The 26,263-nt window shown below is 54.5% G+C and overlaps 7 protein-coding genes and 1 non-coding gene across 8 annotated transcripts; 5 read left to right on the forward strand and 3 right to left on the reverse strand.

Annotated features, from left to right (window-relative positions):
* Positions 1-1,348: 1,348 nt before the first annotated feature.
* Positions 1,349-3,142, reverse strand: BDP55DRAFT_260440 (uncharacterized protein). Its single transcript, XM_060566337.1, has 4 exons — positions 2,877-3,142; positions 2,448-2,664; positions 1,906-2,391; positions 1,349-1,843 (listed from the first exon to the last, which is right to left on the reverse strand). Exons 1-4 carry the CDS (start codon positions 3,045-3,047, stop codon positions 1,527-1,529), a joined length of 1,191 nt encoding a protein of 396 aa, XP_060434997.1. The 5' UTR covers positions 3,048-3,142; the 3' UTR covers positions 1,349-1,526.
* Positions 3,143-9,487: 6,345 nt separating this feature from the next.
* Positions 9,488-9,581, forward strand: BDP55DRAFT_t47. The gene has a single exon. It is a non-coding gene; the product is annotated as a tRNA-Glu (tRNA).
* Positions 9,582-10,942: 1,361 nt separating this feature from the next.
* On the forward strand, positions 10,943-11,942 carry BDP55DRAFT_260534 (uncharacterized protein). Its single transcript, XM_060566338.1, has 2 exons — positions 10,943-11,853; positions 11,908-11,942. Exon 1 carries the CDS (start codon positions 11,384-11,386, stop codon positions 11,714-11,716), a length of 333 nt encoding a protein of 110 aa, XP_060434998.1. The 5' UTR covers positions 10,943-11,383; the 3' UTR covers positions 11,717-11,853; positions 11,908-11,942.
* Positions 11,943-12,305: 363 nt separating this feature from the next.
* BDP55DRAFT_646621 (peroxin 8) lies at positions 12,306-14,729 on the reverse strand. The gene has a single exon (XM_060573720.1). The coding sequence runs from the start codon at positions 14,564-14,566 to the stop codon at positions 12,452-12,454; it is 2,115 nt and encodes a 704-aa protein (XP_060434999.1). The 5' UTR covers positions 14,567-14,729; the 3' UTR covers positions 12,306-12,451.
* Positions 14,730-15,066: 337 nt separating this feature from the next.
* Positions 15,067-15,596, forward strand: BDP55DRAFT_723913 (uncharacterized protein; the record flags this gene model as incomplete). The annotated part of the gene is made up of 2 exons (XM_060578815.1): positions 15,067-15,377; positions 15,476-15,596. 2 exons carry the CDS (start codon positions 15,067-15,069, stop codon positions 15,594-15,596), a joined length of 432 nt encoding a protein of 143 aa, XP_060435000.1.
* Positions 15,597-18,243: 2,647 nt separating this feature from the next.
* On the forward strand, positions 18,244-20,164 carry BDP55DRAFT_260565 (isoprenylcysteine carboxyl methyltransferase). The gene is made up of 2 exons (XM_060566339.1): positions 18,244-18,742; positions 19,237-20,164. The coding sequence occupies exons 1-2, from the start codon at positions 18,723-18,725 to the stop codon at positions 19,982-19,984; spliced, it is 768 nt and encodes a 255-aa protein (XP_060435001.1). The 5' UTR covers positions 18,244-18,722; the 3' UTR covers positions 19,985-20,164.
* BDP55DRAFT_541697 (MBOAT family protein) lies at positions 20,156-21,887 on the reverse strand (the record flags this gene model as incomplete). Its single annotated transcript, XM_060568245.1, has 4 exons — positions 20,156-20,402; positions 20,438-21,447; positions 21,507-21,547; positions 21,602-21,887. 4 exons carry the CDS (start codon positions 21,885-21,887, stop codon positions 20,156-20,158), a joined length of 1,584 nt encoding a protein of 527 aa, XP_060435002.1.
* A 2,027-nt stretch (positions 21,888-23,914) lies between these two features.
* BDP55DRAFT_260628 (WD40-repeat-containing domain protein) lies at positions 23,915-26,059 on the forward strand. Its single transcript, XM_060566340.1, has 2 exons — positions 23,915-24,150; positions 24,213-26,059. Exons 1-2 carry the CDS (start codon positions 24,073-24,075, stop codon positions 25,926-25,928), a joined length of 1,794 nt encoding a protein of 597 aa, XP_060435003.1. The 5' UTR covers positions 23,915-24,072; the 3' UTR covers positions 25,929-26,059.
* The last annotated feature ends 204 nt before the right edge of the window (positions 26,060-26,263 follow it).

Raw genomic sequence — 26,263 nt, forward strand, 5'->3', positions numbered from 1 at the left:
CAGCTCAGACCAAGGAAAACCCCAGTCTCTTCCCCCATTAAGCTCGTCTCCTTCGATCCGAGAGGAAGAGGCTCATCGTGACTCGTAATGCAAAGGGAACGACGACACACACCCAGAAACTTGGGTAAATCCGAAAGCTTCCAGTCCCGATTCCAGTCCCCAGAGCTTTCCGCTACGTACATATCCCGTGCAGTAACACAAAAGTAATACATACATCCTCACAGCCCCGGCCCTCCTACCTGATGCTCTCTTCCACGTATCTCCATTCTCGAACCCACCCCGAAAAGCCCTTGGCCATTACCTAAACTCCCAATAAAGACGTCACATGAACGTGACCGGCATCGCACCCTTTAGCACAGAATGGAGACCCAGCCAAGAAGAGACACCAATCGAACTACAGAAACGAAATCCGTAACATCACACACGCAATCCTTGCCGGTTTGCTCGTGACGGTGACGCCTTTTTCACAAAATAAGGTGTAAACATGCTCACAGAGAAGAAGGGAAAAGTACACAAAAAGCTTGAGCAAAAAATAAATGACCCGATCAAAGGCTGTGTTTCATTCGGGTAGTGGACTTGGTCTTCAACTCAAGTCAAGCCAATAAAGTTTCTATGTACGGAACCGAGTCCGATGCCGTTCGTCCCGTCTTGTCCCAGACGCGCGGCAGGCACAGATGGGGTTCTTCCAAGCGCTGATACCTCCATCTCCTTCCATATGCCTCCGTGTACCCGTGTTCCCACATCTTCCGTCGGTCGGCCACTTTGGACCTCACGGCCGGGGGCCTCTACGCCATCAGTCCCTAAGGCGCCTTGCAAATGCTGAGTGACGCTTGCTTCACTGATAATATGTAACCGAGATCCATTCACCCAAGCAGAATATGTTTGAAGACTTTTTTAGAAGTCTGAAATAGAAAAACTTTTTTGGTTCCTCCTGTATCCTATACACCATCAAATATGCGATGTGTGAATGATGAAAAATAAACGCCATTATAAACAAGCGCGGGGTTTCTCAACGGAAAACTTCCCGGCATATAAAAACATTTGAAAAAGAGACGAGTACTGCAGGCCGCCTAACCTCCCGTGGGGTATTTCCGCCGCCCGGTTCTGACTGTCCGTATTTCGAAAGAGACAAATGATTTTGTTGGTAACTTTTTTATGTCGTGATCGCATTTCCCCGTAGATGACCGCACGGCGCGGGTATTGAAAGCCACCTTGAAAATTTTTGTTTCCCCTCGCTGATGTTGTAGTTAAGGACGCCGCTGTAGGCTTCGCCCAGAAAACAATCTCGCCGTCCGAATGCTGATGTCGTGTCGTCTCGGGTATCGAGTTTTCTTCCCTCCCCGCAAACCTCCCATTTTCACATGATTAATTTATCTTTTTCTCTTTTTTTTTTTTTTTTGAACCAAGACAGCGACCATGTAGGCCTTGATGAAACATATTTGGACAAATCCTCCTCTTTGATCACAACAATCCCCGTCCAGTGCAGGTTTCGATGAATTCGATTCTTTCACCGAGGGGGCGTAGGGTTACCGCATGTTGCTGGTATCGAAAGAGAATTGTGATGGGAAAGCCATACTGGCGCTCAGTCCAAAGGGATCCCAGTCGATGCCGGTATCCAAGAGTTGCGTCATGGAAGGGTATGCACCCTGTATCGTGTGGGCAGGTTGTGGAGGCTCAGCCTGAGACGCCATGTGCTGACCGTGACCGGGACCAACGGAGTTTGGCGAAGTCATCATGTGCTGTGGTGCGTCGCCGGAGAAGCCGTTGGGATATGGACCAGGTCCGCTCGGGGTGTCGATCTCGGAGTCTTCGATCATGTCCGCAGGAGCATCATACTCTTGTTCTGAGCTTGGTGTTAGGAATAAGACGGCGAGATTCACGAATGGAGAGGGCTACTTGACTTACCTAGCTGCTCAATGTGGTTCTGGAACCCAGGTGTTGGGTAGTAAGAACCATTGTTGCCAACGCGAGGAGGGCCGCCGGACATCATGTGAGCTCGAGCGGCCGGATTCATGGGACCCATGGGGCTGAGCTGAGACTTCATGGACGGTGCCATGCCAGGACGAAGCGAGCCGTGGTCAGAGGCTGCTGGTGAAAGCGCTTGCTGGCCGCCATACGGTGCCGTGTTTGTTGGCGAGTTGGAGTGTGATGAAGGGGTGGGCCGTCCCTTTGGAGAAGCAGCAGAGTGAGCTGCTTGAATTGGCGGAGGCAGAGTGCTGATGCCGGGCTCCAGTTTCGGGGCGATGCTCGAATTGGATCGGCGAGACTGGTGATGTCGGTTCAAAATGGCTCGCTGGATAGGTGGTGGTTGGACCATGTTCTGAGGAGCATGAGTCGGCCCCAAGTTGGGACTGCCAGTTTTAGCACGAAGCTCAGCCTGAACATCGATGCCTGATAGACTGTTAATACCAAATAACCCTCAATCAATTGACGGCGTGTCGACGTACCTTTCTCCAAGAGGATACGTTCCAATAGGGAGTTCTTATAGCGCAGCATCAAACACTCATCGGCAGCAGTCCGATGAGCGGCCTGGAGGTTGTGCAGGTTGGACTCATGAACGCGGATGGCTTCCTCAAGCTGTTTGATGTACTCTGTGCGACGCTCGCGGAAGGCAGCTTGAGCCTGGCGGTTGCGTTGCTTACGCTCCTCGGACGTGGCGTAGATCTTGGGGTAAACAGTTAGCCTTCCTGTCGGGCGGGAGTTGAGATAGGACCAAACAAGGTTTCGTCCAAGGTGAAACCTTAAGATTGTGTGACACAGACGAAAGTCTGGGGAAGTTATGGTGTTGATAGACAGCACCGAACACACAAAAAGGTCGCACACTTGAGCGAAGTTGATGCTGAGATGCAATGAGGGGAAAAGAGTGAGTTACTCACAGGCTTACGGCCGCCCTTTCGCTTTGGTTGCTGGCCCTCGGCAGCACCATTGGCATTGTTGGAAGTGCCATTAGGCGCAGGCTGATGTTCGCCCTCGGGACTAGAACCCACGGTCTCTGGAGTATCCTCCTTGACGGGATCTTTGTTGTCGATGGACATCTTATCTGCCATGCCTTATCTGGTCCGGGGGTTGAGGCAGGTTGCCGGTCGGCGTCTCGGCGGCGGCGGCAGCGTGAGCGGCAGCGGCAGCAAGCGCAAGCAGCTACGGGAGGATCTGGATCTGGATCTGTAGACAGGACGCCGTTGTGACGTCGCGTGTTCCACACTCCCAGCCCTACGATGTTCTGGAAGTGATCGTTGTATGGGTGTTTGGCACTTCTCGCGCGTGGTTGCGGGCGCAAAAGAGATGACAAGCAGGGACGGGGTCGTAAAAAATTGCCCGAAAAAGGGATATCCGGGGGAGAAGTTGCCAGTGGCGCCTACGAGCGCCCGCACGGGAATTGGGGCGAAACCGCCAGCGTGGTAGAGAGGGACTTGGAAGGGTGGGAGAATCTAAACAGCCGCGAGATAAGGTACGGAGCGGTGCGCTGCTGAGACTGTGACTGGGGGGAAAGGCATCCAAGCGGGCGCAATTGAGCTTCAGTTGAATCTTTGACAGCTTGTTTTTGGCAGCCCAGAGATAAGGGACGCAGCGATGAGAGGTTGCAGTGTGTAAGGAAATGGAAGAGAGCGGCGGTCTTTTATGTAATGATAATAAACTGGCAGCTTGAAGGGGGGCGCACTCCAGCCATTCGCCTAGACCCAGACTTTGCGGCTTGCCAGACACCACCGAGCAGGGCCGCCGGCGTGGGAGTGGGCGTGCAGCGACGAGCGGAGAGGGGTGAGGGATGAGGGATGGATGGATGGGTGACTGGTGACTGTGAGAAGAGACGGTGGGGATGGAGGGGATTCAAGGAGGATGAGGAGGAGGGGGGTGTGAGTACGGGATACGTGCGAGTGTCCCTCTTGAGAGAGAGGAGAAGACTTCCGACTATGAGAGACAGAGAGGGAACGAGGGGGTGTGTGGGGAACAGGCTGTAGGCCAAGCTTGACCGGGTCGTTGTTCCTGTTAAAAAGGACGGGATGTTCTGCTTCACAACGTCCACGCAGCCTGACAGGATGGGACCTGCTTGTCTCTTCTCTTTTTCTTGCGGTTTGTGTGTCTTGGTTCTCTCCCACGGTCTTCCCCACGTTTTGGTGCAGATGCTGTGCAGACACACAGACAACCAGATGTTCAATCCGTATGGGTGAGGGTCAAGCCTCTCTCTTCCCCTAGGGTCTCTGTAACTGGTTGTGATGATCTCTCTAGACCACACACACACAGTCGTGAGAACTGAGTGGCTGGCAGAGTTGGGTTGGTGGTGGTGGATGCTCCGACAACGTGAGAGGGCGAAACCAAGAGAGAAAAGAGGATCGGGTGAGCAGCAGCAGCAGCAGCAGACGACGAACGATGAAGGGTGTGTGGTGGCAGAATATGTTGCCTCTTTCTCTACTTCGACGATCCAAACGCAGCTGGGCCAATATGTTGTGGCACCTTCGACAACGAACAGCCAGCAAGCACGAGACGATGATGCTCGAAGGATGGATGGATGAGAGTTCAATGGGACGAATGTCGCTCCGAAGGTGAAGGTAACCCAACAAGGGAAAGGGGGGCCAGGAAAGACAACTCGGGCCTGGTGCTGGTGGATGGATTGCTGCAAAAAGCCTTCCCCAATCGATGCCTCGCGCCCCTCGCCTCAGCTTTCCGAGCTCAGCTCCAACGACGATGCAGTTCGCTGGGCAAGTTGCGCGGATGCTGCGCCAGCTCAATTAAACCCCGCTTCTCACGCTCACGGTGGAGGGAAGGGGAAGGGAAGTGGAAGGGGAGGGGGGGTCGTAGAGGTAGGTACGGATAGTTGTGCGTCTGTGTCTCTTCCCTCTGGGCGTGGTGATGGCTTGCTGCGCGATGTCGCCGTAGCGCTGTCTCGGCCTCCCGTCGTTCGTTTGGTTGTAGTCTTGTTGACGGCTCGTTCGGATTTCAACGGCGTTGCGATGTGCCTGTGTATCCCTTTTTGGGATTTCTCGCAGATCAGGTGTCTTATATCCAAGGACCAGAGCCTAGTGGTCAAGTTCAATGATGTATGAGATCGTTTGGGAAGGCCAGAAAAGCTTTTCAAAACCCTTTCCTGCCAACAATCTGCACCCGGGGTGGGACTCTTGTTGGTTATATGGCTATGGCATTAGCATTGGAGAAGGACGGGCACCCGGAGTACTTGGTTGGAGGTCACTTTTGCTGTCCAGCTGTTAGAAAGCGGCCCCCTCCACTGCTCCAGAACCACACACACCCCGGCCAAGTTCCCAACTGGCATGTTTTTGTGGCACATGAAGCATTGACATGAGCAATTCGTCCCGTGGAAAAAAGGTGGGAAGCTGGGCCAGAAACCAAGGCACTTGCCTCATCCTGTAAAGTGGGCAATTATTGGTCCAGAACCTCCTTTCCATCTTTCCATCCAAGGCCAAGGATGTGACCGACAACCACTGGTCTGAAGTCTTTGGAAAGCGTCTGTGAGCAGGAGACCAGGAGGATGTGGCTGTTGAGCTGTTCATCGCGCCCTACGCGATATTGTGCCGGGCAGCCTCGTTCCTTTGACGAGTTGACCAGTGACCACCACTAAAAGCTTGAGTCCTCGACTCTCATCACCGTTCCTGAAGTAATTCGAGGTCCCGTGCCGTCTGACCAGGACCTGCCCGCACCATTTCTTGGCTCTTTTGGCTCCCATCTCCTCTATTCAACTATTGAAGTCGGGGTTCAGGGAAGGGGTCATGTTGGGGAACCTTGCCCCCCAATCACCGTCACGACACCCCCAAAAAGGTCGTCCTCTTCGGATCGTTGCGGCAAGGTTCGAATACGGCACACTTTGCCAAGCCTAGACGTGCAACGCAACGCCTGCTCCAAGGAAACTAACTGCTGACTCGGAGACGTGAGCTTTGCGGTTGCGTTCATGACAGACATGGTCAATATCCGTAAGTTGATGCGGTTGTGTGGTTGCCAACCTGATACCGAAGGCCAAGGTCATCCAGCAAACTGGAATCGAGGATCCATAGTCGCGTGTAAGAAAGGGGGCGGCGGTACGGAATACGGGGTACGGCTACTCAAAATGCATCGTGATGCAAGATGCATTTGCCCGCTATTTGACCTATCTGCTCAGGTCCACCGTTCGAGGCTGGCGGTCGCGGATTGCGATGGTCGCAGATGAACGAATTCAAACAGTGATGCAATGTTAAACTTCCATCAGTACCAATCTCCCACACTCCGATTCGGAGATGCTCCACAGGCATTTCCCTGCGTAGCCAAAAAAATCGTCAACACGACCACGCAAGACCAAGTGACACAGACTGGTTCTGTCATTGAACCACGGTTGAGGCATCACCACGACCATCCTTGGCGCAAAGGAAAAGAGGTCATTTCACCAGCCCTTCCAGACGTAGAACGTCCCAGGGCCAGGCGTGCCTCGCGGCAGGCCAGCGTCGCTGGCGACTGGTCGCACTCGCTGGGCTTTGGGGTCATCAGACGAAGCTGGGGCCGGGCTTTGAACAGGAGCGGAGCCACGTTCGCAATCGATCAAATTTTCAGATCACCTGAGCTCCAGCCAGACATCCGGGCGGCGGAGAGCTCCAACCTCAGACCTGTTGCTGTCCAGTCCAGTTGCGCGGCACACTCACACACACCAAAAGGCCAACGCCCCTTCACCAGTGTGGCATTTTGGAGGTACCTGCGCCAGATGTACCTCTAGCTGGCGAAACGTTAGGAACGTTTCGATGGCTGTCAATAAAACAAAGGGTGCCTGTCGGTCGTTGCGAGAAAAGCTGCGTAGATATTTCCGAGTTGGTTGTCCAGTCGGAATGAGGCTGAGATGCGTGATTTGGGAACCCCCCATGGAAATTGAAGATAAGAAGCATCGAAAAACCTATCCGTACCCCAGCTGACGATCGCCAGTTGGGGGCTTCGACAAGGCACAACGAGCATTTGCTAGATTGGCATCCTTTCCCCCCACGACCTGAAGGCTGAAGGCTGAAGGCTGAAGCCTTTGGTGGGCAGTCTAAGCGTGGGCATCACACCTGGGCTTCGAGCACGGCGGTACCGATGCGATGATCAGCGACGGGCAGCATTGGGAAGTGCCGTAACAGCCCTGAAAGCGTTTTGCAGGCTTGCAGCACAGATTGGCACGAATCGGCAGCCCCAAGGGCCCCAAAAGGCCTAGCGACATTTGGACGCTATCCCTGCGAGACTACGCGGTAAGGTAACGTTAGCGACCACACTAATGGATGCCTGCCTCAGATCCTTGAGAATGCAGAATTTGCATCTCCGCGGAGCGCCCCTCTTTCCAGTCGTGACGCAGGCCACAGCAGGTCGAAGGCGGTTGAAGTTGGTGTGGTGGTCTTTCCTGGTGTGGGAAAGGTTTGGGGGAGAGAGAGAGAGAGAGAAAAATTGGCGGCCAATAAATGTATCCGTACGGTTTTGTTACCCATCCAAGACAAAACGCACGCCTCTCATTGTTACGGCAGGACCCGAGCATTCGGGAGAGGGCAATGGCGGCGGCGGCGTTTCGTCACACCTTCGTTCATGCTGATTGCTGCGATGTTGAAATATTTTTCCAACCCTCCGTCATGCTTGGAGATGTTCTCCAAAAAAAAAAAACCTCCAACGCTTGACGCACTCCGACTCTTTGGGTTGGCGGCTGGTCCGACATCGTCTGACTTTTCGAATATAGCCGCCAAAGTTCGTCTTTTCGCCAAAGGTCGGGACACCGTCACCAGAAAGGGAGCCAAGACTTGTCGGCCGCGAACGACTTGTTGAGTTGGCAGTCGATCAGACCGTGCAAGTGCAGTAAGGCATTTGCATCGTCCGTCGTCTGTCGTCCGTGAACACGGTGGTCGGTTGACCGTCGAAGAAAGTCTCTCCTCTCTCACCTCATTTGGTGGCTCCGTTCAGGTGACCGTCTGGACGAATTGGTCCTGGCGTCGGATCGGGGGTCCAGGTGGTCCGAGCCCTGATACGTACCTGAGCAGAATAAAGAGTGGGGCCCATGAGGCTTCCATGTTCTAGAAAACTTCTAGTCTCGAGAGAAACCGGGCAAGTTGCCAAGTCCTCTTAGTCTCCGAGTTCCGGAGCATTTCCGCGCAGCGCGGTCCTGCCATCGTTCGCCGCGGCATCCGAACATCGGAAAGCCAATGGTCTGACACAAAAGCCAAAAGGGCCTTTCGCCGCGTCTCATTCTGTTGCACTCTCTTCCCACGTTCCCTTCCCTCCTTTCTTCCCAGTTTCCTGCAACGTAATTCATCCCATCCCGTGCTTGGTACGCGAAGCCCTAGGGCGGGGCGCTCCCTCTGTGCCTCTTGTGCTCTCTTCCCTGGTGGACCGCGGTGGTGGAGAATGGAACATGGGGAGGGGGGATTCCTTCAGATGCAAGTCTTGTCGTTTCATTGCCTCTTTGGGTCAAGCTAGTCGAGGTATGTGGGAGGGGGGTAGCTGGCCGCCGGCCGCTGCTGCTCATATCAGCACCTGGCACGTAGTGTAGTACTACAACGGTCATCGCAAACACGACGTGCAGCAGTCAATAGTCTAGACTGCAGCGCGGTTACGTCGCTCAGTCAGGTGACGAGGTGACGAGGATCGCAAAGCCCAGGTACGAACAAAGATACCCTTCAAGGTTCGCGAGATCGTGATCTTCGGGGCGTTGCGGAGAGGGCTCCGGGCAAGGGGATCATGAAAGCCTGCAGACTGCAGTAGGTAATTAGACATTTGGCATTCCATGGGAACCTTTGTCACGTCGCGATGCTTGGCATGATGCCTCACAAATAAGCGTTCGGACTACATCCGGCTTTTTGCCAAGAAGTGTCGATGCCGCCGCGTCCGATGTTATCAATCTTTGGGCAACACACACACACACACACACCCAGTGACACCACCCCAATGTGAAACCTGGTCCGTACCGTGGGACATAGAGAGATGGTTCGGGAAAATCTGCTCAAATCCTTTTCGTTTCTTCGGGCCAGGGCATTGTGTTTGGCTCTGCTCGTGATGGGTTTGACGTTGAGCGAGTCAAAGTCATGACAATCGATGTTTCGAGGAAAGGGAAAGTGAGTGAGGGAGTCGGTGGCATGTCGGGCAATTTTTCAACGTCTTTTTGAGTTCTCAACTGTGTACGGCTACGAAGTACGGTCGACTCTCTCTAACCACGAGGGTTCGGTGCATTGGCGGCTCAATGCTAACCATGGTTTCTCTGTGTGAACCCTGTCCATTTACTGCGACCAGCAACTCTCAACTACTCCGTAGACTGTGGAAACTTGCAACAGATTCAGCTTTACGCTCGAGTCATCACGAACATAGCCGCCATTAAATTTGTCCAGAAACTAAGCAATTCAGAGCCGTCTGAGGAATAATTACGGAAAAGAACCGCGCTGTCAATGCACGTCCTATACCTGAGGTTCCAAACCGACTCCAACATGACGCTAGTCATCCTAGTAACAGCACAACCAATCACAGATATTGCCTAACCTTCATAGATTGATTGTTGACTCTCAAAATTCAATCCGGCATGGTGTAGCGGTTAGCATACTCCGCTTTCAATCAATCAAATGATTCAAAGTCCCGGAGAGATCCGAGTTCGACTCTCGGTGTCGGAACACCAAATCTTTTGATGTTTCTCGAAGCTCATCTTTTGTTGGTTGGTGTTCCGGTCATTCTTTTTGGCGGTGGATTAGAAGACAAAGACTCAGGGAGCAAGAAATGGAGTTATGGTTTCGCGCTGGGCTGAGTCCGCGTCTCTTATTTACACATCTGTTATGCAGCCTGACCTGGGAGACGTGAGTTAGTGACATGCATTCGCATGTGAGAGCTGAGGTTGTAATTTAGTCATGCTGCTTGGGTGATACCGGCGTGGGAACAGCTGTTATAGGATTATCACCCTGCAGGAGATCCATGAAGAGTGACCATTGATTAGTTCTCGAAAGAGGTTTCAAACCAAATGTTCTTCATCCTCTCGTCCAACTACCTTCGTGGTTGAATGTGCTGACCGTCTCAAGTTCCTGTTTTATCAACCAAATTCGCCAGATGTCTCCTGTCTGTTAAGCTAGACGGCCCAGAAATGAGAATGGAGTTATCGAGCCTCAGCAGACTATTGCTGTTCGAGGTATAAGGTAACAAACAAACACAAGCTATCTTGGGCATGAAAGTGGTAGAAGTAGTATCTCAAGGTGTCCAAGTAACGGTCCTAGATCGCAGCGCTTCTTGGTACATATGGCCCGGCATCTTCATTTACTGATGAGGTCAGACGAGCTCCTGTTGATCCGGTGTAAGGTTTCAAGTTGTTGATCCGCGCCGACTACCGCAGACCTGGTATTACGCTGCTAAACCTCTCGGCTCAGACCCGGGCCAGCTGAAGTACTTATGTCCACATGAGGGACAGACTTAGAGATACATCTCTTTCAGATGCGAGTGACTTCGAGAACAAATGATATAAAGTCAACCAATCGTCGACATCCATCGCGACTCATAGTAATGTCTTCCGCGTTATGTCTCTGAATTCAATGGATAACTGCTCGGCTTCTTTCTCATAGTGCCCTTGGTAGTACACGTTCTTCCTATATACGAGAAGGCATAACACCCATCTCTCTAGATGGATGAGATGAGCACTCAGGTACAGAACAGATGTTTTCTGCCACCAAGCACCAATCAGGTGCTGTGGGACTGAAGCACACCTGATGATCAGCTACCAAGTCCTAACTTCATGGTTGGCAGATATTGACAAATATGAGAACTGATCCGCCCACACTCAATGTAACATGCTTGCAAGATTGTGTATCCGTTGTAACTTCACTCTGTTCCAATAACTTTCTCCAGCCAAGCATGCTATTCAAGCAGACAGCTTGCTACACACAATTATCAACCAGGTACAGTCGAGCAGGCAGTGAATTCAAACATTGTCAGGCTGAAGAGACCTACTTGCGCACGTGACGAACTTCTCAAAGAAGCTTCTCGGTTACATATGACCTTCAAGTTACTTAAATCAGTCGAATCCTGTCGGACAGCACTGGCAGCTAATATATGAATGCAAGATCGACCACGTGAACAGAAAAGTCAAGTTATCAGGTCTCGACAGGAATACACACACATAAGCTGGTTATTCAGATGGGAGAGAAGGGTGAAGTGTGCGCATAGCCCATAGTCGGTCCTTCCTCTTTGAACTTCAGGTAATTATCACGCTTTTCACCTTTTTTTCTCTCTGCCTCACCAAAGGGGATTCACCTCTCAAACGACAACCAGATTGCGAACTCCTACAACACCTCTTTATCCCCCATCGCTGGCTTCTACCTACCTACCTAACTTGACCTCACTAACATCATCACTCACAACCCATCACAACCCACCTCAAAAAGCATCACTTCAACCCAAACACACACATCAACCATCTCTACCTTGCCTGGCAATGAAGACCAAAACCAGAGCCAACGCCGCCAGAGCCGGCCCCTCGGAAATCCTCTCCGACGCCCCAGGAATCACCCGCCAGGAACGCATCCTCATCACCCGGCTCCTCGGCGGCGCCCGCTCCTTCTTCACCAACCCCCTGACGGACGAGGAGACGACCATGTTCAAGGCCCTCATCTCGCGCCTCATCAGGGCGTCCAAAGACCCGCTCATGCCTGACGCCGACAGCTTCTTCGACAGCGACCGCTTCGAGACGCACTTTTGGGTGTTTGATGATGCGCTGAGAGTCATTATGCAGTTGAAGGCGTGGTATGGACCTGTGGTGCCTCATTGAGTGTATGTGTGGCACCTTTCGTGGCTCTTCGGCTTGCTTTCGATGAGATGTGTTGCTTGCTTGCTGGCAACCCCCCCACCCGGGTTTGCTGCTCTCTTTTTGCGTCTTTTGAGCCTTTCCTTTTGGGGATTACCTTGGTGAGTGTAAATAGACCATTTTCAGCCTGATCTTTGTTGTTAACCACTGGAAAGCAGGTTTCCCTGCTTGTCAAGAATTGGATTCTGGAGATCAAGAACATATCATGCGTACCATAAGCATCGAGTCGAGAACACGGAAGGCAACCTGACACGTGGGAAACAACAATGCAAAACCAGGACTATTGGGAGGACTACGGAAGCAGAAAGTTGGCGGTACACGATTGTGTACGACCGGCGAGATACAAATACGGAACATCAGTTCAATGAATGTAGTGCCTCTGGTCTGTGATAGCTGTCCATTTCGAAGAACTTATTCTGGGGGATGTGGGGGATGTAAGGCTTATAAACACATACTTCAACCTCCTCGCCAGTTACTAGACTCAATACTAGATCAGGGTCGTGTATGTGTAGATGACGCCCTTCTAAGGGAAGGAGCACTTGCTTGAGAGGTCACAGATGAGATGATTGTAAAATTCGGAGTCGACAGTCTTGAGGGTTTTAGCCCCCGCCCCTCATATTATTCTTCATTCTACATGACATGTAACCTCATAGCCGCTCAAATATACACAAAAACAAGCCACACGCTTCTCTACCAGTATTACAGCCTACTCGACTTACTCTCATCCATAATCGCACCACTCATCAACGGCATCTGCTGCTGCTGCTGCTGCATCTGATCCCTCCCGACAACAAGCTCCCGCCCGCCCTTGGTAGTCCACCACGCAACCCCAATCGTAGCCCTCTCGACATCCATCTCGCCACTCACCAGCACCTCCCAAAACCGGTCCCTCACAGGCCGCCGCACGGCCGGGTCCGCAATCTCATTCATCGCCTGCGCCGTCAGCGTCAACCAGTCCTCGACGAGCGGCAGCGGCAGGAACGGAAGCGAGTCCACCAGCGTCAGCACGAGCGAGCTCTGCTCCGAGACGACCTCTTGTTCGGATGTCGTCTCCGTCAGGCCCTTCTCGGCTTGCGCGAGGGCGTCATGCGTGGCGGGAAGCGGCGCCGTGACCGCGCTCAGCGTCTTGAAGCGCACCATTTCGAGGAGCGTCTCGGAGAGCTGCGGCTCCGCGAGGGAGATGGGGAAGGGCGGCGAGACGATCTGCATGACCGTCTTGAAGGCCACGCGGAACTGCCGGGTGGAGATTTGGGCCGGGAACGAGGCGAAGAGGGCGTCGATGTAAAAGGGGACGAGGGTGACGGTCAGGGAGCTGTTGTGCGGGCACGAGAGCACCGAGAGGACGGCGCTGTGGGCTGCTTCGAAGAGCTCGACTGTGGACGCTGTGAGGGCGCCGGTGTGGGTGAGGTAGGCTGTCGCTGGCCTTACGATGAGAGCGTCGCAGGCTTCTGTGGGCATGTTGAGGGGCAGGTGCTCGGCGACGTTGAGGTAAAAGAGGTCTAGTGTCCTGTCGAGAGGGCCGGGAGGCACCACTCCGGCGTGAGGGGGCTTTGTCTCGGTGAGAAAGGAGACGGCAGCATCTCCGAATCGTGCGAGGATGTCGAGAGAGGTAAGATAGGTGAAGGTGTACGCCTGAAACGCGCTGGCTCCGTGTCTGGACGAGATGAAGAATAGGAATCTCAGAGTGAGTAGTGACTTGGTCGCGACCTGGGGTCCCATGACATCGTTCCTCATGCGCGGATCAAGAAGACTACGTCCGACGATGGACTGCAGAACAGCGACTGTGGCGTACATTGTCTTCTTGAGCGTCCCCCAGAGGACCGGCCAAGTCCCCTCGAGCGTATTGTGCTCCAGCCGCGCTGTCTCGTCCGCGGCATCGACCGTCGACAATGGGTTGAGCCGCCACTGCTGAAACAGCTTTTGCGCAAACTCGAGCAGCGAGTCCTGCGCCTCGAGCACAGCTGAAGAGTCCGTCGCGTTTGTGACGGCAAAGGCCGCCAGTCGGGATAGAGGTCCCATTCCGCCCATCAGCGGCTTGCTCTCCATCGCCTGCTGCAGCCTGAACGACGGCGAGGCGGGAGACCACTCCACGAACGGACCGTTCTGCTTGATGTCCCTCCGGATGTCCTCCAAGAACCCACCATCCTGGAAGCCGTCCTCCCCTGTGATGGCGAGCACGGTAATGGGTAGCAGCGCGTTGCAGTTGATCGCGGACTGGTGCAACTCGGAGAGGAACGGGAAGACGTAGTTGAGCGCAAGCACAATCGACGCCGAGGCAAACGACCCGTCCTGACGCTCCAGCGCGAGGTTCGCGGCCGTAACGACGGCTTCCTCTATGGTATTGCGCAGACCCCGCGACAGCGAGCGCTTATCGTTGCCCTCCATGCCCATCAGAATGCCCGTCAGGACGAGGAGATGCTGCCATCTGTTGGAGCGGTCGTCAGCGCCCTTGACCACGGCCCGGACCCACGTCTCGCTGCCGAGTCCACCGCCCTGCCGTGTCGTAGGTGTATGGATAATACGGGAATCATTGTTGCTGGCGGAGGCCTTTGCGTCATCGAGCTCGTTCTGCCGCACCCGTATCGCGGCGCTATTGTAGATTGATATGATGCGCAGGCTCGTGCGCAGGCCGTCGCGGCGGTGCCAGATGGCGGGCGCGATGAGGAGCTGGGAGGTGAGGACGCCGAGGTTCAGCGGGTTCGAGAGGGAGGCGAGGAGGTTCACGGTCGAGCCGACAATCTGGTCCGTCTTGCGGTCATCGTGGACGTTTTGGTACAGCTGCAGGACGGTGTTGAGGAGTCTGTCGGCCGGCATCGTATCGTGTCGTGTCGTATTCGCGAGAACGGTCGATCATTCGGCGGGTTGTGCTTCGATACACTATGATCTACAAACGGGGACGGGAGTGTAATACACAACGGAAGGGGCTGGTGGTGGAAGAAAGAGATGCGGCGGGTTGATGTTGCCGGTGAATGTGATCGAAGCCGGTGCCAATAGCAGGACATTTCGGCGGGCGGGCGCATTTGCCGAGGCACCTAGAGAACCGACGGGACCGCCCTAAAGCCACACCTCGAGCTTAAGCTGCGCCATCCCTGCAACACCTCCCGCCGACCCCAACTGGCACCTGAAGATCGTCCACTCAACCCCAGCAACATCGTCACCGCGCGCGAAACTGCAACTACATCGACAACTAACCTACGAAACCACCTCGAACAAAAAGTCCAGGATCTCGAACCATTGTCCCGAAACACCGTAACCTCTCAAACCCGACTCGAGAGCAGACCTCTGACCCTCCCCAAGAACGAAAAGCCGAAGCAATGTCGCAGACGGCGCGCGACTACCCGCCGACAAACTACAAGACGCCCTCGTTCCCCAGCATCAACTGGCAGCTCCGCGACCTGACAGCCGACCACCGCTGGAGCCTCTTCTATATTGAGGACATTTGGCGCTTCACCGTGCTATGGACGACGATAATCTACAGCGTCGTGCACCTCGGCGCCGCGGCCATCACCATCGCCATGCACACCAACAAGCGCGGGTCCCTGACGTACATTTGGGCCGTGCCGCTGCTGTACCTCATCGTATCGGGCGTGCAGGCGCTGGTCGCGGGTAGTGTTGTTGGGCTGATGTGAGTTTCTGTCTCGTCTCTGGCATTCAGGTCAATATATGGGTGACGAGGGAAGAGAAAGAGAGAGAGAGAGGCTGACTTTGGATATTGTGTCACAGCTTAGCGGCGGTTTACCGTGCCGGTTTCTTCTCCATGTCGACTTGGATCCCGTTATTATGGGGTGTCATCAACGTCCTCGTCCTCATCATTGCGTCCTTTACCATTCAAGGTGGTCTTTGAACACGGATATGGCATGAATACACAAACACCTTTACACACATACACACAGAGCAAAGCAAGGCACGAAAAAATAGGCATTACTACATAGTAGAGCTAGGAACGATTCTGTTCGACACTTCGTCCGATGGCTTTGTTGTCGTCGGCTGCGACTGCTCGACAGTCTTGATTACCCGCGCCGGGTTGCCCGCCACGCATACGAAATCCGGAACGTCCTTGGTCACGACGCTCCCCGCGCCGACGGTCACGCCCTTACCGATAGTGATCCCGGGCAGTACGATGACGTTGCCGCCGAGCCAGCAGTCCTCACCGATGGTGATTGGCTTACCCGATTCTGGCCCGCGGGTGCCGTTGCGGAGACGGGGTTCCAGCGGATGTGTGCCGCTGTAGACTTTTGAGAGGTCAGCTCAGGGGGCGTTCGCGGGTAGCCGGCTGGGCCAAGTATGGAAGAAAGAGAAGGACTTACATGAGCAATTTGGACCGATGAGGGTGCGGTCGCCCACAGTAATAAGGCAGGTGTCTATCCATGTGCTGTTGGAGTTGACATAAACATTCTCGCCGAGCCTATGAGGCGGTGAGTAAGAGATTAGCTTCACCTGGCTGTGGAGGTCCGGGGGTGGTGTCACATACTTCACGTTGTAGCCATAGTCCATCTTTATCGGGGTATCGATCCACGGGTAATCCTCAAGGAGGGCATCGTCCTCGTGATGGCGGAGACGTGGCGGAGGGAGAGGGATCGTGTCCCGGTTGATGCTGGGTGGGTTCTCAAGTCAGATTCATTCACTCCTTGTGCTGGGTATACATGAGGTAATGCATAGGTGTACCTGTGATAAGGGAAGCTCTTGAAAGCTCTTAAACACGCCTGGACCCAACGTTGCGGGGACATGGCGGTACGCGCACAGAGAACGGGCGGGGTGTAGAGATAGTGAACTGAAGAAACAGAGAAGAAACTCACTCTTTCCACATGCCAACGAGGGTACGACGGCTTACATCGCCAGCATTGTTTAGCTTGTCGCAGGCGGCTTTGCAGCGTTTCCTGTCCGCGATGAGGTCCGGGGTGAAGGCCCAGTAGAGCTCGCCATTCCTCATCCGCCTCCTGTTCTCTTCCTTATCGATGGTGCGAATGTCCATGGGTACGTCTTGGAGGATGAGCATGTGGGATATGTCTTTTGTGCGCGGTCGCGCGTATGTTTGTGTACGTGAGTTATGGGTTGATGTGTGTTTATGTTTGCCAAGCTGTGTAAGGCGAGGTAAAGTGAGGTGAGTTCACAACGGGGGTAAGGGGAATTTGGGGTGGAAACAAGCGACTTGTCGGTGAGTAAAAAGGGTTATCCACAGAGAAGGACAAGGGGGAGGAGGAACGGGATTGATGGGTGTAAGAAGCGAAAGCAAGGTGTTTGTTTCTACTGAAGACAGGGCCCGTCTGGAGTAAAGCAGATGGAAACTTAAGGTAGGCCCCCAAGACTTTTTGTACAATGGGAGAAGAAGAAGAAGAAACAGAAGGATCTGTACGGAGTATGGAGGTAACGTATCGATCTCGGATGCCAATTGCCGGCCGTTGTCAAGCTACGGCAGTAGTCTGGTAGTTTAATTCACGAGCTGCCAACCCTGAACAAGAGGCATTAAAGATCAAGTGACCAATGGAGCAACTGGAGCTAGGAAGAAGAAGGGAAAGAAAAAAAAAAAAAAACAGAGCTAGGAGGAATCTGGAGGATGATCTGGTTCGGTGAACCCGAAGCAAGGTACGTGTAAACGGGGAAAGGAAAAAGAAGGGGACCAGACCTGGACCATGTTGGTTGCTGGCTGCTGCTCCTCCTCCTCCCGAGTCCCCAGTGGCTTCCCCCCCCCCCCCCCCCCCCCTCCAAAATGGGAAGAAGAGACAGCTGCCATCACTGAGCAGTATTTTAGCAGTATGTACTCCGTACTTCATACAGCACAGGTTCAAAGCGCATCGAAAAGGCCGCGGGGGCTCCACGCACTTGCGTCACCCGCCCCCCTTAACTCGGCCCGCGCTCGCGCTTGGCCTTACCCGCGTCGAACTGTGTGTGCATCAGACACACGTACTCATTCTCTCTGTCTGTCTCTAGGTATCTGCCAGGCACAGCAAACATTGTTTGGCAGATCCTGTTTCTTTCGTGCCTCTCTCTTCCCTGTGCTTCTTCCTCGCTGAGTAGGGCAGGGGGGCTCTGCTGAAGAACCCATTGAACAAAACAGTTTCGACCTGACACCCGGGAATAACCTCAGTATCCTCTCCTAGCTGGGCTGAGGTGGAGAGAACTAGCGCTGGAGAGAAAAGGTGGGGGACGACATCTAATTCTGTAGGTATCTCGGGTGCTTGCGTTTCCCTTATCCACAAGTCTACAGAAAACGATCCAACGTCTGTGCCGTCTCACGCCCACATGTCCCCACGATTCTGACGGCACACTCCTCGAATACCTCCGAGAATTGCAGCAAACGACCGGGAGAGAACCTGGAACCCAAACCTCACTCATCCGAGTCTCGCAGTTCACGAATCCGAGGTACTCCGTTTCCACACACGTGTGTGGCTGACGAACATCAACCTTTACACTTCTACTTTGTACTAATTACTCCGTACCTGATTCCCATCCATCGCAAGCCCACCGCCACAGAAACGCTATGGTCTGAACTCGAACAGAGTTACCAGCACTGCCAAGTTTTTTTTTCCCTTCCTTTTCCTTTCCCTTTTTTCCAGCTTTCACTCTTTTCGTCGCAAAGTAAACGTCTGTGTTGCAAAGGAAAAGCCGGAACTCACCTCTCGCATTGGTTCTCGCATGGAAATGACGGCACGCCTGGTTAAAGGAAGCTAGAGCCAATTGGACCTGCCTGCCCCGCCACACACGACACACACAGCACAGCGCGCTCCCGAGTCTCAACGTCGTTCCGTCTCGTTGAGGCTCTGTGGTTTTTTTTCTCTTGCAACGACGTAAACTCTCTGCCACACTTGCATCTGCCCTTGCACCCCATCCCGCATCCCGCGGCCACCACCACCACCACCACCACCACGACGCTTTCTCCCTTTAGTGGGCTCCCGAGTGGCTCAATCGACCTTGCCTGAATTCTTGAAAAAAACATCGGATCAACGAAGTCTCTCGCAAATCAGCCACAACCATGTCGACCTTCCGTAGGGTGTAAGTAATTGTCTACTTACCTTGCCATCACCTTCCCTTTCCTGTGCATCCCCTCCCCTCCCTCGCCTTGCTCCAAACCACAGCCGCAAACTCAGCCACACCACTCTCGGTCCCGGCATCAATATCACAAGACTACCGCCCCGATCTCCCGTCCTTCGCCCCATTTCCTCCCCGCACATGTCCGACCCTCTCCCGTCCTTTCCTGTACTGTTCTTGGTGTGAGATGAAGTGAGGCCAGGAAATGTGGCTGCAACCTCGACGTACTCGGACAGCTCCAAGAATGCCCAGTCCTACACGAAACTCCTGCCCCTCAACACCAAGACCCCCACCATCGCGATGTCTTCACGCACGCCCCTGAACCCCCTCTACTCCAAAACCACAAACCTATTGGACCACCACCACCATTACAACCAAAGCTCTCTCTCCTCACAACAGCCCGAAAATCCCCCTTCCAACCACCACAATGACTTCCATGTAACTAACATACCCCCAAGCGACGCCCGCCCCCAGGACCCTCCAATCCCAGGAAAAGAATACTACCCAAACCAACCAAAATCCCTCGCCGGCATAGCCCTCCGCGCCTTCCTCCTAGGCACAACCTTCACCCTCGGCCTCTTATCTCTAACCTCCATCCTCCTCTTCACCTCATCCACCCTCTGGCGCCTCCCCTTCTTCCTCTCCGCCCTCTCCCTCTTCCACTTCCTCGAATTCTACACAACAGCAGCCTACAACACGCCCCAAGCAACAGTCCACGCCTACCTCCTAACAGCAAACTGGCCCGCCTACGCAATCGCCCACGCAACAGCCTTTGCAGAATGTCTCCTCACAACCCTCGTCTTCCCTACTAGCGTCTGGGCACCCTTTGGCCTCCGCACCCCGTTGCTGCTTACAGGTCTGCTGCTCGTCGACATCGGCCAGACTGTCCGCTCCGCGGCCATGGTCACGGCCGGCCAGAGCTTCAACCACACCGTCCAGCACTACCGCGCCGAGTCTCACACCCTCGTCACGGGCGGCGTGTACGCCTACTTTCGGCACCCTTCATATTTTGGCTTCTTCTGGTGGGCCATTGGCACCCAGCTCGTCATGGGGAATGTGGTTTCCCTGGTGGCATACGCCGTTGTGCTGTGGTACTTCTTCTCAAAGAGGATACGCCACGAAGAGGAGCTGTTGGTGCGCTTCTTTGGGCAGGATTACGAAGACTATCGCAAGCGTGTTGGGACCATGATTCCCTTTTGCGGGTAGCATGGATTCGCCACTCTGTGAGGCTCCCAGCCTTTGTAGCACGCGACTAGAGAGCAAAGTTGCAGTTGAGCTAAATGCCAACTATCGTTTTTGTCTAAAACCCAAAGATGGTAGTGTACATAGAAAATTACCAGGCCAACGCCATGTTCCCTTTGACGTTGATTTCGCCGATTATGAGCTTGCAACTGAATTGCAGGCCATTTGCCTGCTGACGCTGCCGTACTTGGCCTGCCATGCGTAAAAGTACATCAGAGCCGCAAAGGGCTGCCCGAGGATGGTAAACGAAACCCAGAAAATGCAATTGCCGAGCATACGTCCCGTGGGAGACTGCATCTTTTCCAGAGGAGTGGTAAGGGCAATCAGGGGGAGTTGGAGGAACATGCCCGCAAAGGCAACACCTACATGATCCGTTAGCAATCTGTATTTGAAGATGGAGTGCCCCCAGAGGACAACCTACCAATAATGTTATGTGTCGGGATACCAACAAGAACCTCATGCAGAACCGCAGACGCGAAGAAAACGGCCAGCTGCGCGGCCCTCGGGCTCCATCCTCGGCCGATCAGAGGTGAGTAAACGTGACGCTTGAAGTACTGGTATACGGGCTTGTTCCACAGTCGCCAGTATGCACCCAGGCTCTCGCTGTTCCACCAGTCCTCGTAGAAACACCGGTCACCAAAGCGGGTGACCTCGGCGAGGGCGTTGAGGAACGACTGGAAGAGTGCAAAAAAGCCGGCGAGCCAGATGACCAGAGAAATCGTCGAGAGCTTCATCAGGCGCTCAAGAATTTTGGGAACGTCCAGAGACGCAATCTTGTCGAGAGAGTTGATGAGGACAGGGGCCGCGTACTGGGCGCTGGCAAACCAGATAAAGACACCAAGACCAAACACCTCTGCCATGCGCTTCGCGACAAAGACCCACCTGATCTTATCTGTCCTCGGGTACGCGGGCTGGTAGACCAGCGTCGGGGCCCACCAGAAGTACGCCAGGTTGTGCATCGAGATGTTCTGAGGGTAAGGGCATTGTTGGTAGATTTCGGGCATGGCGGCGAGCTCGCCCTTGACGGGGTGCAAGTAGGCATGTCGAAGGTCTCGGTTCGTAAAGGCATATGACGCCGTCTTGAGCCAGACGATGATGGCGTGGAGCTCGGTCAGAGTGCCGATCAACGGGTGGTGGATGTGGAAGTACACGACGTATGATGTAACGGTCAGAGCGAGGGTGATATTGACGGCATGGATCCAAGCAATGACCTTCCAGGTCGAATTGAACCTCGAGCGCTGGTCCTCTGTCGGGCTGGCGGCACCGTCTTTTGATTTCGCCCGCAAGCCCCTTGCTTGCTGGGCGGCGGCCAGTTCGATCAGATACGCGGCGAGCAGATGACAAGGGATCAGCAGGTATAAGCCCAAGCCGAGAGCGAGATCTTGCTGGCGGAAATCGTGGCAGCCAACACAGATCAAGACTCCATACTACGAATGCCTGGTTAGTGGCGTGGGCCTACACATCAGGAACACCTCATTGAGCCTACTTTTTGAATGTTCTCCATCATCAGACGAAGATTACCGACAACTATACTTGGTTAGCCAATGCCATCGAAGCCGGTACGGCATCGGCTGGACGTACTTAACACAATTATCATTAAGTTCCTGAAGCCAATGAAGCTCGGGGCTGTATTAGAGTCATGGCTCAGGGTTGATGGGCGGGATTTGGAGTGGACGGCAGCGACGTGTCTGTATTTCTTTTGAATTGCCCTCCTCAACTCGTCGGTCGTACGGTTGGTCTCGGGTGTAGTCGGCTTGACGGCGGCCTTGAGGTTGGAGTTGCCATTGGAAGTGCCATTGTGCTTGTTACGCAGGGAGGAGGAGGTGGTGCTTGAGCTCTCAAGGCTCGTCACCGTGGCCGTGTTCATGACGGGCAGGACGTCCTTGGAGCTATTGGATCCTCAATACGAATGTGTGTGAGAGAGAGGAAAGGAAAGCGTCCGTAGTGGATGACGAGGGGAAAGATGGGTGAAAGTCTAAAAGTGAGGAGACGTGTAGGCTGGTAAGGAAGAGCTATGTATATGCAATGCAGGGAGGGAAGTGGTGGCAAGCGCGATAAGATATCGGACTTGTTAGCAGTGAGGTAAGGTAAGGTGTAGGTAGGTAACAAAGTAGCTTCTATGCAAGACACCGCGCGCGGGGCCAGGCAAGAAGAAGAGTACGGATTGACTTTGTGGCCGGTGTTTCCAAGGGAAACGGACGGCGCCCGCGAATCGATCTGAGCTCCTTTCAGGATTGAGGAGAAGCTATTTTATCTGGATGGTCCAAGGTAGGTAGGGGCGCATTGGCCTTTTGGCTGTGCCTGGTGAGGGGCAATGGCTGAGGTGCGGGAAAGTGATTGAGTGGTGAGGTAGCTTAAAGAAGGGGGTACGTCAAGGCACAGGGGGGGGAGAGGAGACTGGCCCGGGGAGTCTAAGGTGAGTGTGTGTGTACGGAGTAGTGTCGTCGGAGGGAAAATCAGGTGGAGGAAGCTAAGCCGACGCCATCAGACCTTGTAGCGTGGGGATTCGTTCATCAACGTGGAGGAATGATGGAAGAGGAGGCGCGCTGACGACAAGAATGCAGACGGCGTGCAGGACGGGCTAATTGAAGAGACGCGATGCAAAGACTGATCAGAGACATAAAATGCAGGAGGGACGAAGTAAACAAAACAGAATCTTAAAAGAGAGAGAAAGCAGACCCAAGACGGACGAGTGATGAGTGACGACAGGCCAAGGTACTAAGGTAGATGATGGCAGGGCCCATTGGGGCGGGATTGGAAGGGGGGACCTTGGGAATGTCAGGGTCGTTGAGCTGTCTGACCCGGAACCTGGCTGGATCAACGGAGAGCGCCTCAGAGCCAGCGCTAATGCATGATGTGACCGCAGAGAAGAGACAGCAGAGGAGAGAGAGGGAGAAAAAGCCCATTGTGTTTAAAAAATAAAATAAAATAAAAATCACCCAACACATCCTGCATCCTGACGCCGCCAGCCTAGGCAAGTTGAGGCCTTGAGAGAGAAAAGTCGCATGCATCCAATGCACGCCAAGGGCCTCTACGGCTCCACGGATAGTGACGGCGATCCCCGGTGGCAGCTCTGAGTGGTCCAACATGGGGGTCGCCTCGTGGGTCTAGGGAACTTGGGAGTCAGAGAAAACGAAGAACTCTGAACGAGCCATGGCTTTGCAACTGGAATCACATGTGAAAATGAAATGCCTGTCTGACTGGGCAGTGGGGAGGGGCGGCCTTGAGGGATCGCACCTTGCCGTATTAAATTATCACCTCACGAAGAATCGCGGGATATTTTTGGGCATTCGCGGCATGGGAAATTTGGCACCTGGGCGCCCGATATTGGCCCGGATAAGAAAACCGATAAAAACCGTGGACCTTCCCGGGAAGTGGTGCGTGAATCGGTACGTACCCAGGCTGCATTAGCTCATCGGCGGAAATTGACGACGTTGGAAGGGACGTGCCTTCCTCCAGCTCCCAGCTCCCAGCTCCCAGCTGTGCAGCTCCAATTGTTCATTCTGGGTCATGTGACTGCGAGAAAAGTAGCTGGCCTGTGCACGCGTCGCGGTCGTTTTCACTGTGATTGGCGACGAACCAGCCTCGTGGAACCGAACAATGCTGAAGCTCCGTCACCAACAAGCGCTAAATCACATTTTACTGAAATTTCGGGGTTTAGTTCATCAGCCATAAACTACACATGAGCTCAATACCAACAAAGGGAGACTGCGAAAACCTCATGAGAGTGTAAAGATGGCGTATGAACCCCGAGGGGATCACCATGGCAGGAGAGGAGGAGGCCCAGGCGGCGATGGAGAGGGTCAAGATGGCGGTTTCGTGAGAGCCAGGGGTCGACGTGAGTTGTTACCTATGTTCCTCAGCACAAGCTCATGCGTATGATACCAGAGTGGGAACGCTCAGTCTACATTATGAGAGACTGAGGCAAACATCACCTGGTCTTCTTCCACACGCCTACTCCCGTGCTTGAGAGACGATGATCAGCTTCCAGGGGCATATAGCTGACTTCCCCAGGCCCTGTGACTGACTATGGCTCAACTGTCGCCAATTGGATGCGCCATCGATCACCACTCGACGGGGATGCGTACACCGGAGAAGTCGAGAGGCCAAGTGCCAGCTTCATCGTCGACGTAAGTCTTCCGCATGGCAGCTGTTTCCTCATGCCCCATCCCTGACACTGACATGCTCATAGTTCATACCACCAGCCGCAAGGAGGACAGATCCCGGCGACACAATCCCAGTGAAGCACCTCCACTCATCACTCAACAAGATCAAGCACCCGGTCAACGTGGTACGGTGGACGCCAGAAGGTCGCCGTCTGTTGACCGCGTCAAGCAGTGGAGAGTTCACATTATGGAACGGCACGGGGTTCAACTTTGAGACCATTATGCAGGCCCACGACTCCGCCATCAGAGCGTTGGCCTACTCTCACAACGACGACTGGCTCATTTCTGCCGATCACGACGGAAGCGTCAAGTACTGGCAGCCCAACTTCAACAACCTCCAGAGCATTGCCGCGCATAACGATCCGGTCAGAGACCTCGCATTTAGCCCCAACGACTCCAAATTCGTCACAGCATGCGATGACTCGACGCTCAAGATTTTTGATTTTGCTGGAGGAGTCGAGGAGTCGACCCTGAAAGGCCACGGCTGGGACGCCAAGAGCTGCGACTGGCATCCGACAAAGGGCTTGTTGGTATCAGGCTCAAAAGACCATTTGGTCAAGCTGTGGGATCCTAGGACAGGCCGATGCTTGACCACTCTCCACGGCCACAAAAACACAATCACAAAGACGCTGTTCGAAAAGGTTCAGGGTGACTGCCTGGCGACCTCGGCACGAGACCAGACGGCCCGCGTCTTTGACCTCCGTATGATGCGCGACATCTGCCTGCTCAAGGGACACGAGAAGGACATCTCGACCATCGCCTGGCACCCAGTCCACTCCAACCTCCTTAGCACAGGCGGCCACGACGGCTCCCTGTACCACTACATCCTCGACGAGCCCAACACGCCCGCCGGCCACGCAAACACCATGGCGCCCTACGATAGCTCCGACCCCTCAACGACCCCGGCGCAGACGATATATCCCGCCCACAAGGTCCCCTTTGCCCACGACTTTGCCATCTGGTCCCTCGACTGGCACCCACTCGGCCATATTCTCGCCTCGGGCTCAAACGACCGCATCACTCGCTTCTGGTCTCGCAAGCGGCCCGGCGACGCCGATGTCTTCCAGGATCGCTACCACGTCGGCGAGGCTGCCGCCGAGGCAAACGGCACCTGGGACCGCCGCGGCGGGCGCCGCCAGCGCCAGGAGGAGGAGGAGATGGAGATGGAAGACGAGATGGACGGCCTCATCGACCAGAAGATGCCCCTCAAGCAGCCCATGGTCCCTGGGTTCCCAGGCCTACCAGGTCTGCCGGGTCTACCAGGCTTACCCGGCCTCTCGATGCCGCAGAACGGTGGCGCAGGCGGTCCCGTCCCACCACCGCCCATGATCCCCGGCGTCGGCGGTGCAGGCGGCGCACCCCCTCCCCCTCTACCGTTCCCCCTGCCCGGCCTAAACGGTGCGCCGCCGCCGCCCATGATCCCAGGTCTACCAGGCGGCATCGACCCGAGCAACCCGGCCGACCTGGCCAAGATTGCCGAAATGATTCAAAAGGCGGGCGGCACACTCCCTCCCCCGCCACCGGGCGGCTTCGCACCGCCGCCTGGCATGGTGCCGCTGCCGAACTTCGTGCCGCCGCCGGGGTTCCCGCCCATGCCCATGTCCATGGCGCCTCCGGGCGTGAACAATCACAGAGATCGCGACGACCACGGCGGCCGCGGCGGCAGGCGGGCTCCGCTTCCCAGTCAGGAGGAGAGTCTTAAGCAGGAGCAGCGACGGGGAAACTACACGAGGTCGCGTTGAGAGATTGGGTGAGCGGGCAACCAGGGGAGGGGAAGCGGGAAAGGGGGTTGACGGCATATGGCTCGAAAGATGTTGATTTTCAGTACTAGGCCCTCGACATTCCTGACATTGTACGATTAGTGGCTTTGGGGAGGCAAAAACGGGTTGATGATACCCTGGCGTTGGAGAGGAACCAAAAAAAACACACAAGTCAAGTCAAGGTGCTCGAGGGATTCTTTCATCTTTGGATAATATGAAGATGTATGTATGTGAAGGCATGCTATCAGCAACTGCCTACTGACCAGGCTTGTCTAGTGTACATGTGCCTCGCTGCTTGTGCTTTGAACCCCTTCGGA

This window comes from Colletotrichum godetiae (assembly GCF_030913485.1).
Source record: "Colletotrichum godetiae strain CBS 193.32 chromosome Unknown BDP55scaffold_4, whole genome shotgun sequence".
Taxonomy (NCBI): domain Eukaryota; kingdom Fungi; phylum Ascomycota; class Sordariomycetes; order Glomerellales; family Glomerellaceae; genus Colletotrichum; species Colletotrichum godetiae.